General features: G+C 46.2%; 1 protein-coding gene across 11 annotated transcripts in view; it reads right to left on the minus strand.

The window, feature by feature from the left end:
• The window catches only part of COL11A2 (collagen type XI alpha 2 chain), a 126,423-nt gene extending 115,225 nt beyond the window's left edge, over positions 1-11,198 (minus strand). For 10 of the 11 annotated variants that reach the window (XM_072125755.1, XM_072125754.1, XM_072125752.1 and 7 more), the window contains exon 1: positions 10,954-11,198. In XM_072125755.1, coding sequence (XP_071981856.1) covers positions 10,954-11,056 — 103 coding nt within the window. In that variant the 5' untranslated portion in view covers positions 11,057-11,198. The remainder of the gene's footprint in view (positions 1-10,953) is intronic. The other variant, XM_072125756.1, reaches the window with a different exon arrangement.
• Between the last annotated feature and the right edge of the window lie 586 nt (positions 11,199-11,784).

Here is an 11,784-nt window from a genome sequence, read left to right on the forward strand (position 1 = left end):
TGACATCACTGACTAGACCCCTGAAGTCCAATACATGATTTCAGTGGGACCTCGACTTCAGTGTTAAACTCTCCTCCTCCTTGACTTACTATACAGACAATTTACATCTCACTTCAAAGTTGATATTCTGAATGATAAGCCATGAAAAAAACAAAAACTAGAAGGTGTGCGCTGCTTGACAATATTCTGGTTGTGGTTTATTAGGACCTTTACTGTTGACAGGTTCCCTTTAACCAAATTCGTCAGGATCTACCATCAGCAATCAATTATAAGGCGTCTTTCCATTTTTAGTGATTATAGTGCATTTAACCTACAAACTTCCCCCTCCCCAAAAGTAGATAATGGTAGGGACAAGGATTGGGCATGCTGCATTTCATCATATAGGGAGCTACGCCGCTGCCCAAAATGATAGGGGTTTTCCAGGTCCCTAATATGAGATTGTGTGGGTTTTACACCAGCGTTTTGTATTCTGCTCCATTCTGCCCGGTAACAGCACAGAGAACAAAGCGGTTTTCCCTTTTCTATGTTGTTCCGCTTATCCTGGGGGTCCCAGGTGTCAGACCCCACCAATCTGATATTGATGACCTGTCCTATTGATAAATAATCCATATATAACATCCCTCAAGTACCTGATAGATCCTGATTTTGGGGTCCATTCTATCCTACAGAACCCACTGGGACGTGAAGCTTATACACTATATAAAGTGCAGCTTTCTATTATCTACATTTCTCCATGTTACTCCATACACCTCCAGTCCCTCTCCCGGGAGGGGGGTTAGTGAATGCCCCGTAGTGTACGGCGCGGATGGGGAAGGGGAGATTCAGAAAACTATCTTTTTGTGACACATAGTTTCTAAAACCAAACCAAATATTTACCTCCCCTCCCTGGCTGCGCTCGGCCCCCCAGCTTTACCCGAAGTGAAGCCGCTCTATAAACAGGAGCTCTGTGCATCCGCCGCACAATGGGCTCTCTGTGAAAATCCTTCCCTCGGCTCAGACAGACGATGCCCTTAGCGCTCACAGTCACTCGGCCTAAGAAAATTCAATATATTTCCATTTCAAAGGGGCCATTTCAGGGGGTCCTGGGTGGGGAGGCAGAGGGACCCCAAACACTTAAAATGATCCGCTTGTAAAACTTGCATTGTTTAGGGCCACATTCCTGTCCCTAATTCAGCAAACCTTTCCTGAAACGTCAGCCTATGGGGCCAGACACCGCCGAATACCAGCGTGTGGAAAATTCAAAGGAAAACAGTAGCCGTGTGTCTGTGGAATGAGATCCATATGGTTTTTACGGGTGCGGTTATGGGGCACGGGGCTCATGTGAATTGCTGTTTGACATATTCAGATTTCCCTCGGAGCAGCGAATACCTTTGCTCTGACATCCTGCCAACTATTTTATCTGGGATCTCAGGTATTATTCCAGGATAGACGTGATTGCCTGGTGATCCGGCCAGCGCCGTCAGGAGCCGCAGAGGGAGGAATGATCTGCGGGAGCACAGATACCTGCACATCCGAGGAGCCCTGCGTCTAGTAGGACAATGGCGCTTCAGGCCGGGGTCACAATAATGGGGATCCACTCCTAGTGACTGGTAAAATAACCCACATTATACCCTCCTGGGAGCAGAAATGTGGCTCCTGGCGCTGTCTTGTTATGTTGTAGATGTAGAGGATCCTTTGGGCCTCGGTCTCCAGAGCCCAATAACCTCTGACCCCCTCGCCATGCACTGATGGCAGCATCATTATATTACGTAGGTTTTCAGGGGAAATGAACATGAAGTCCTAGAATAATAACTGATAGTCACCAATCTGGCTCCAGTGTTGCTGTTTTCCGTGTATGTAACACAAAGGACACATATGGAGAGACCCGCTCACACGGTGGTGGTCGCGGTGGTCAGCGCTGTGATGGTCTGAGGTGGCGTCTCCCATGACTTCACATGGCAGAGAAGAACATGGACATCATCAGGAGAGAGGTGGGGATCAGTAAGCACCATTGTGTATTCTATAAACCTACACAGGCAGTCCCCTACATAAGGACACCTGACTTACAGGCGACCACTAGTCACGACCTCTGTGTCCCTGTGACCTCTCTGGATGTTACTATAGTCTCAGGCTGCAATGATCAGCTGTAAGGTGTCTGTAATGAAGATTTATTGATAATCCTCGGATAATCCTCGGACCCATTACAGCAAAAAATTTTGAGAATCCAATTGTCACTGGGATAAAAAAAAGATGATGTCTGGAGCTACCATGATAAAATATACAGATCTGACTTACATACAAATTCAACTTAAAGGAAATCTACCACCAGGATAAAGAATTGTAAACCAAGCACACTGATACACTGGTGAGTGCCCCCCTGGCAGGTTCTGCTTTTCTTTTAGCTTCTAAGGACCTTGTTTATACAATAAAAAGGTTTCACAAATTATGCAAATGAGCCTCTGGGGCTCCAGACTCTATAGATGTCAATGGAGCTTGGAGCCCCGAAGGCTCACCTGCATCATTTTTAAAACCTCTTTTTCTTAAAAACAAAGGCATATGAAGCTACAAGAAGAGCAGATCCTGCCAGAGGGGGGCACACACCAGTATGTCAGTGTGCCTGGTTTACAATCCTTCATCCTGGTGGTAGATTTCCTTTAAGTACTAACCCAAGGATCCTATCTTGTATGTAACCTGGGGACTGTCTGTATTTAGCTCATGTGATTACAATTTCATTTACCTAAAAAAAAAAACTTTGTTTTTGATTGCAGACATGTTTCTGACGATGGGTGAAAGGAGCAAAGGAAGGATTGGGCCGTTCAATACGAACTGGCTTAACCCTTTTATTCTCGGTGAGATGAGCCGCCACCAGGGTTGTCTGGAAGTGGATTCTCTCGTCTGCCCTAAGAGCACACATGCACACCCGGCCGACTGAGTGTGCATGTGTATGGAGGCATCAGGAGGGAATGTGCAGACAATATGGAAAACTTTTCAACTGCCCGTAAATTAATATGTACAATAAATTCTGCTTAGGAATAGCATGAGGCTGATAATGAGGGCACGTTGATTGTCGGGGAGGCCATGACAGGCTCGTTCTACCCTAATATTTAGTCTAAGTGACACTTATGGTTCACAGATACCGTAGATAAAGAGTTTTTATCATATATCTTCATGTTCTTTAAAGTTTGGCAATTTACTGAAAATGATTAATACAAGTTTAGAAATGTTATCAATCATCAATGTTATCAATATGCCAGGACATAACACATAAGGTGGGAATGAATAGGAAGAAATTATCAATGATGACATGAGGACATTTTGGTAGTGAGAGAAGCCTAAAACCAGCAGCCGGACTTGTGAATCTCTTTCCATTGGAAATCCTTATTGAACTATAGTGAAAGGAAAGGAGCTTATAATATCAACCAATCACAGATTGTAACTGGTTGCACCAATCTGCTACACAATCCACATTTCATCCAGGATAGAATATGCTGCAGCTTCCAATTCATAGGCTGTAACCATGAAGAAAGTCCCACATTTAATCTGGTAAAACTAAATATATATGAAACTACTTACGTACAGATCAACAAATTGTAATGGTATATACAATAATCATATAAAAATCATCTGTAATATGGCTTAAGATCTCCACAGCCCAACAATGAAGACCTATGTTATTGGTCCACTGACTAAGCTCCTAAAACGAGTCACTTTCTGATGACATAATCAGGCTGGTGCGCACAGTGATGACATCACAGCATGGACTCCACTCTATCGGGATATAGCGGTAAGTTGTAGGTGCTGTGTAACCATATAGCAGTATTTATATAGAGAGGCCATGTAGTACATAGAGAGGAGCAGTATAGCGGTATGTTGTATGGGTTGTGTATTCATATAGCAGTATTTATCTATAGAGCTATGTATGGTCATGTAGTACCTGGAGGGGAGCAGTATAGCGGTATGTTGTATGTGATATGTATCTGTATAGCAGTATCTATATACAGAGCTATATGTGGCCTTGTAGTACCTGGAGGGGAGCAGTATAGCGGTATGTTGTATGTGATATGTATCTATATAGCAGTATCTATATACAGAGCTATATGTGGCCATGTAGTACCTGGAGGGGAGCATTATAGCGGTATGTTGTATGTGATATGTATCTGTATAGCAGTATCTATATACAGAGCTATATGTGGCCATGTAGTACCTGGAGGGGAGCATTATAGCGGTATGTTGTATGGGTTGTGTATTCATATAGCAGTATTTATCTATAGAGCTATGTATGGTCATGTAGTACCTGGAGGGGAGCAGTATAGAGGTATGTTGTATGTGATATGTATCTGTATAGCAGTATGTATATACAGAGCTATATGTGGCCATGCAGTACATAGAGAGGAGGAATATAGCGGTATGTTGTATGTGCTGTGTATCCATATAGCAGTATGTATATACAGAGCTATATGTGGCCATGTAGTACCTGGAGGGGAGTGGTATAGCGGCATGTTGTATGTGATATGTATCTGTATAGCAGTATGTATATACAGAGCTATATGTGGCCATGCAGTACATAGAGAGGAGGAATATAGCGGTATGTTGTATGTGCTGTGTATCCATATAGCAGTATGTATATACAGAGCTATATGTGGCCATGTAGTACCTGGAGGGGAGTGGTATAGCGGTATGTTGTACGGGTTGTGTATCTATATAGCAGTATGTATATATAGAGCTATATGTAGCCATGTAGTACCTGGAGGGGAGCAGTATAGCGGTATGTTGTATGTGCTGTGTATCTATATAGCAGTGTATCCATATATAGAGCTGTATGTAGCCATGTAGTACCTAGAGGGGAGCAGTATAGCGCTATGTTGTATGGGTTGTGTATCTATATAGCAGTATGTATATACAGAGCCATATGTGGCCTTGTAGTACCTGGGGGGAGCAGTATAGCGCTATGTTGTATGGGTTGTGTATTGGGGATTAGTATTGTAGGGCGAGGGTCGGGCATCTTGCTATTTCTGTAGGAGAGCCAACACTCGGAGTATAATCTCCACATTATGCTTTGTGTGAAAGGAACGCTCTGAGCCCGGATCACACCCACAGCTATTTCCTAAATGACGTTTTACATTGCAGATTCCTCTCGTCATTAATTCAAGGAGCAGAGAAATCTATCAAATTACCAACAATCTGTCATAAAGGGAAATGAAAACACAGACATCATGTGCTGCGGCCGCCGGTCATTACTGTACACGCCAGGACCTCTAAAGGTCCCTCCGGGGAGTCTCATCCCTCTGTGGTATATTTCCTAGACTCATGTGCTGCGGCCGCCGGTCATTACTGTACACGCCAGGACCTCTAAAGGTCCCTCCGGGAGTCTCATCCCTCTGTGGTATATTTCCTAGACTCATGTGCTGCGGCCGCCGGTCATTACTGTACACGCCAGGACCTCTAAAGGTCCCTCCAGGGAGTCTCATCCCTCTGTGGTATATTTCCTAGACATCATGTGCTGCGGCTACCGGTCATTACTGTACACGCCAGGACCTCTAAAGGTCCCTCCGGGAGTCTCATCCCTCTGTGGTATATTTCCTAGACTCATGTGATGCGGCCGCCGGTCATTACTGTACACGCCAGGACCTCTAAAGGTCCCTCCGGGGAGTCTCATCCCTCTGTGGTATATTTCCTAGACATCATGTTCTTCGGCCGCCGGTCATTACTGTACACGCCAGGACCTCTAAAGGTCCCTCCGGGAGTCTCATCCCTCTGTGGTATATTTCCTAGACGTCATTCATCAGCAACCATCAGGACGGGTGTCACACATGGAGGTGCACGTCTCACGTCATAGAAATATCAGGATATTTATCCATAACTTAATAATGAGCTCCATGGAGACTTTCTATAGGATCTGTTACATCATTCCTCCAAATAGTTTCTTAATATTTCCTGCTCCTCTATATTACATATTCCAGTCATTATTGGCTACAAGTGTCTCCCCTGTATCTCCCTCTAATACTCGCCCCACAGCCCCGGTCACCTCTCAGGTAACAGTCATAGCAGGTGCCGTGGGGTCAGGTAGGGTCATGGGGTCAGGTAGGGTCAGGTAGAGCCATGGGGTCAGGTAGAGCCATGGGGTCAGGTAGGTCTGAGACCTCAGGATCCTTTCTGTATAATATCCTGACTACAGGCCCAGGATGGTTCCTAGAGCCAGAAAGTATCAGTGCAGTAAAGGAGCCTATGGTCAGACCTTCTGGATGTACATATATGTATAATAACCCTTTCTATGACTTTATGTTACCGGCTTTCATTCCTATAATCTCAGTTGTTCCTCTTCGTATGTGATAATAACTGCAATCAATGTATTTCCTCCCATAAAGGTTATATATATATATTAGATAGATGTAAAAAGATGAAAACCCAAAAAGTATCCAATGCTCAAACCCAGTATTCACAACGGGGCCTTCTGCACATATCATATACATCCCATTTGCATCTCATACACCTCCCACACACATCCCATAGGCATCCCATTCGCATCAAATATACATCCCATAGGCATCCCATACACATCCCATATACCTCCCATATGCATCCCATACGCGTCCCATACACATCCCATACACCTCCAATAAACATATCCCATGCGCATCTCATATACATCCTCTCCTCCGGCCATTGCCATGTATACACAATGCACGGCCCTAATGGCTCTAACAAACACTGAGAATCCTAAAACCAATATGGATTTTATGGTCCTCACTAGACGCCTTGTGTTTATCTGCCCAAAGTATTTCATGGTCTAGAATTTAATCTTAATGTCACTGGACAATGTGATGGCACAGGTGATGCGGTTCCAAGAAAATGGTGACACGATGGGAAAGTCTTAGATAGAATAATCTCTCATCTCTGTCTCATACACGTCCATTACTTCTATGGGGGAGATTTATCAGAAGCCTAAGGCCTGAAACGTTCTAGTTGCTCATGGCAACCAATCAGAGCTCAGCTTGCATCTACCCACAGCTCTTTATCAAATAAAAGCTGAGCTCTGATTGGTTTCCATGGACAACTGCTGTTAAATCTCCCCCATGATATGTGTCTAAGTATATGTCCCTCCATCTATCTATCTAATATATATTTTGGTCTATTCATCTCATTTATCTATCTAATATATCATATCCATATCTATTTATGGGTCCATCCATCCGTCCCTTATACTGTGTGTGCAGTGAGTACAGGAGAGGGTTTGATGACTTTCCTCTGATTTGTCTCCTGGGGCTCAGTGATTGACATTTTGCTTTCTACTGTAATAAGAACATCCAGATTTTCTGTTCGCCCCTAACAAGCTCGGCTTTCATCCCTCGCTCCCGGCTCTCCTGCTGTCTTGCCCTAAAATAAGTGACACCTCTTCCAAACTATTGGGCAGCCCTGGGCCCTCCCTGGCAGTCAGGGTAGAGGACAGAGGGCGCCATTCACTCAGGGGTCATCATAATCTGCTGTTGTCCTGAACATCTCCACATCGGATCCTGGCGTATGGGGGAGACCCGGCCGGTGAATAGGCGATGCTCCGTGAAATGATTGTTCTCTGTATACATAGATATATCCTTCTGTATGTGTACGCAGTTATATAGAATAATGCTTCACATCCCTAACCATCAGCTCAATATTCTACTCATACAAACACATCCTAAGGTTCAATCACCCGCAGGGTCCCTACAGATCACTGTCCCCGCCTGACCTGTATCCCCCCAGATTCTGCTCCTACACTGTCCCCTCATGCCATCCCCATCTCATGCCATCCCCATCTCATGCCATCCCCATCTCATGCCATCCCCATCTCGTGCCATCTCATGCCATCCCCTCTCATGCCATCCCCTCTTATGCCATCTCCATCTCGTGCCATCCCCCTCTCATGCCATCCCCATCTCATGCCATCCCCATCTCATGCCATCCCCATCTCATGCCATCCCCATTTCTTGCCATCTCATGCCATCCCCATCTCATGCCATCCCCATCTCATTCCATCCCCATCTCGTGCCATCCCCATCTCGTGCCATCCCCACCTTGTGCCATCCCCACCTTGTGCCATCCCCCTCTCGTGCCATCCCCATCTCATGCCATCCCTCTCTCATGCCATCCCCCTCTCATGCCATCCCCCTCTCATGCCATCCCCCTCTCATGCCATTCTCATCTCATGCCATCCCCCTCTCATGCCATCCCCATCTCATGCCATCCCCATCTCATGCCTTTCCCCACTCATGCCATCCCCATCTCGTGCCATCCCCATCTCGTGCCATCCCCATCTCGTGTCACCCCCATCTCATGCCATTCCCATCTCATGCCATCCCCTCTCATGCCATCCCCACCTCGTGCCATCCCCCTCTCATGCCATCCCCATCTCATGCCATCCCCATCTCATTCCATCCCCATCTCGTGCCATCCCCATCTCGTACCATCCCCATCTCATGCCATCCCCATCTCATGCCATCCCCATCTTATGCCATCCCCATCTCGTGCCATCCCCATCTCATGCCATCCCCATCTCATGCCATCCCCATCTCATGCCATCCCCATCTCATGCCATCCCCATCTCGTGCCATCCCCATCTCATGCCATCCCCATCTCATGCCATCCCCATCTCATGCCATCCCCATCTCATGCCATCCCCATCTCATGTCACCCCCTGTCATGTCCGTCCGCAGTTTAAAGAGTTTTCTCAATTTGCTTTTCTACTGCGACTAATAGGAGTTACTGCAGGGAATCACAAGTCCCTTTGCTGTTGCAGACGCCCCGACGTGCGATGTCTCAGTCTTCATGATCAGAGATCTAAGAACTTCCCCGTATAAATCCATATATCCTGGTACAAGGCGGCACTGCCATGATGTGCACCCCACACCTTGATATCCAAGGATCTGCTCTAGGTCATTATATGATTCACTTTTCAGTTTTTTTGGGTTTCTGCTTTTTGTATTTTTCCAATTCCTGCGAATCCCAGCGCCAGAAGAAAAGTCTCCTTCCCGGAGATCACCGCCAGCACCTTTTTTTTATGGATTCGTGCAACTCAAATCTCATTCTGCCTTCATGGAAAATTCTGTCCTCACTATAAAAAGTCTTCTTGTTCCATCAGCCAGAGCTGAGCTCATTAAAAACAACCCGAAGAGAAGGAATAATCTGGCCACTCAAACAATAAAATATCTGCATTGTTCTCTGCATCAGGGGAAAAAGTACAGGGGGGGGGGGGGCAGTAGTTGTATTATTTCACCCGCTATATGACAAAGTCAATCAATCATCTGCTCTTTGGAGAAGTCGTCTCATGGCAGCTAAGAATTCCTCAAATATCTCACAACCCCAGAGAGGAATAATAACCTGGTGGCTACCTAAACGGGCACAAATATCCAAGAAACTCACTTTATAGAATTATCTATATCCATAAAATTCATCAAATTCCTCCTGGGGGGTTAACCCTTCACTCTCTGGAGTCAGTAAAGGATTGTATAAGGCCTGGTCCAGGTGGGATTTACCTGCTCTGTGTCCACACCCACATCCTTCCCCCCTACTCATCCAGATTTATGGAAAATGGTGAATGTGCCCCCCACCCCCAATTTTCAGGACCATATGCTGCAAATACCAGCACAATGATAAATCTAGCAGACCTGCCTCCTGCATGCACCACTTGCTCTGAGATATAAGTGTGACTGAGGGTGGTATGAAGGCTGCACTCCAAGACATAACCTCTACCTGGGCTCCCTGTGCGCCTGCATCCCCTGCACACCACACACACGGCTATTCACATGTGTATAGGTCTTACACAAACACATAGACACAATGCACCGCTATGTACGGGGGCGAGCGCAGGGGTGCCAGCCCATATTATACATATTATCCAGAATTCTGCACACAGATGTGACTATACACACAGTACATAGAATGTAACAGTTTATGCTTTCCATACAGATACTTATAGATACTTGGTGACTTGACAATATAAAACCTCAGGATCAGGACACCACACGCCATACACAGTTATCAAAGACTAATTATTCTCAGACTTTTTTTTTAGCTCATTCCTAAAATACAACTATACATTTACACAGGAATCCGTAAATGTCAACCTATAATAAGAAGCTGCGGCAGAGATAAATACACATTGGGAAAGACCTGGAAGAATGACAGATTTCTCCCCAAACCAGAAGGAATGTGTCTATGTATCCGCAGCAGGTGGTTCATGCTCATCCTATAATCCAGCGTACACCCCTAAATATACAGCGTGGACCTCCGCTGACCTGCTGGAGATTAGGGGGCTGTCGTGCCCTGCGGCTTCTCTTTGGGAGCTGTTCCCAGGGTCATCTGTCATTGTGCCGGATGCGGAGGGTTATATTATATCAGTCAATACAATGAAACACAGTTTGGAAATATTTTCACCTGACACTTTTATCTAGAGATGATGAAACCTGGACCAGTCCTGATAATTGGGTTATAACATCCCCATCTTATGACAAACACAGCTCGATACATTGTAACCAGCAGGTGAATGGCTGCTCCTGATGTTTTTGTATATTTTTGCTGATCCGTTATTAACGTCTCCCACCTTTGCCGCCCTCTAATATTCAGCAGTGACATTTTGTGGACACCTCCCTGTCTGTCCATCTGTCTGGGAATCTGTGCCAGTCAGGAGTTCTGACTCATTATTGATGACTTTGACAGCCCCGCTCCTGCTCCGACTTCCAAAATATGTTATAGCTCCAGTCTGAGACATTAACCTCCTGCTTACCGGCACCTGCTGATACTTTTCTGGCAAAATGTGGATATAGCGGACCCCGAGCTAATATTGCTCTTCAGGATAGATGCTCCTGGCATTACCAAAAAAAGTTTTCAACTAATAACCAAACTTTTACCAACTTTTGTGGTTACCACAATATGCTGACGCTTATTATAATAAACCCCGGTACAGTCTGTCCCCCAAAATGGCATGAAGAATGCCAGTCTTACCTGCTGCCTGGGTCCTCACCAGCTGCCAGAAGAGAAGCAGCGCCAGGCTGCAGAGAGGGGGCACCCCGGGGACCCTGCATCTCCTGGGCTGATGCTGGGGCATGGTGCCCAGGTACAGGGAAGGGAGGGGAGAGGAGGAGGCCGCAGGATCAGCAGGAGCGAGGTGCAAGGGAGCAGGACAGGACAGGACAGGAGAGTAGAGGACAGGCTGCAGCTACTGCTGAAAACTCTCTACTTACACCATGTGCAGACAGCCCGGGGAGGGGAGAGGAGGGCTGCCCAGTGCTGGGAGGGGAGGCGGAGAGGGGGGTGTCTGAGGTGAGACCCTATGTGAGCTCCCTTTCATTAAACACACCCACTTTCACCCACTTTCTCCTGTATTCACCTCCGCTCTCACCTTCTCACTTTCCTTTTGTCATTAATTCATAATATCCCTCCTAAATTTCCATCAATCCTGCATCCCCCTCTCCCTTCTCCTCATTGCTCCCCTCACCTTTCCCATCCTCCCCGGCTGTCTGCCATCTTCCAATGTAGCCCACATGACCAGTGACCCATACGCCTCCCCATATCGCCCCATTTGTCACCCACCTTCGCCCTCTCCGGCGCAGAAGCGTGTGAAATTCCTCACTATTCCTCCTGTGGACACAGCAGCCACTTACATTCTACAGAAAACAGATAATTGCATTTATCAGGCGACTCACAAACTAATATTTGTCATTAATTAGGAGATTTTATTTTGTCAGTCGGTTTAAAACCCTGAATTCCCTATTTCGCACGTAGACACAAGATCCTCGGACATAGACGCGAGCGGCAGATGCCGGCAGGACGTTC

The sequence above is a fragment of the Engystomops pustulosus genome, chromosome 9, assembly GCF_040894005.1.
Source record: "Engystomops pustulosus chromosome 9, aEngPut4.maternal, whole genome shotgun sequence".
In the NCBI taxonomy this organism is placed as follows: domain Eukaryota; kingdom Metazoa; phylum Chordata; class Amphibia; order Anura; family Leptodactylidae; genus Engystomops; species Engystomops pustulosus.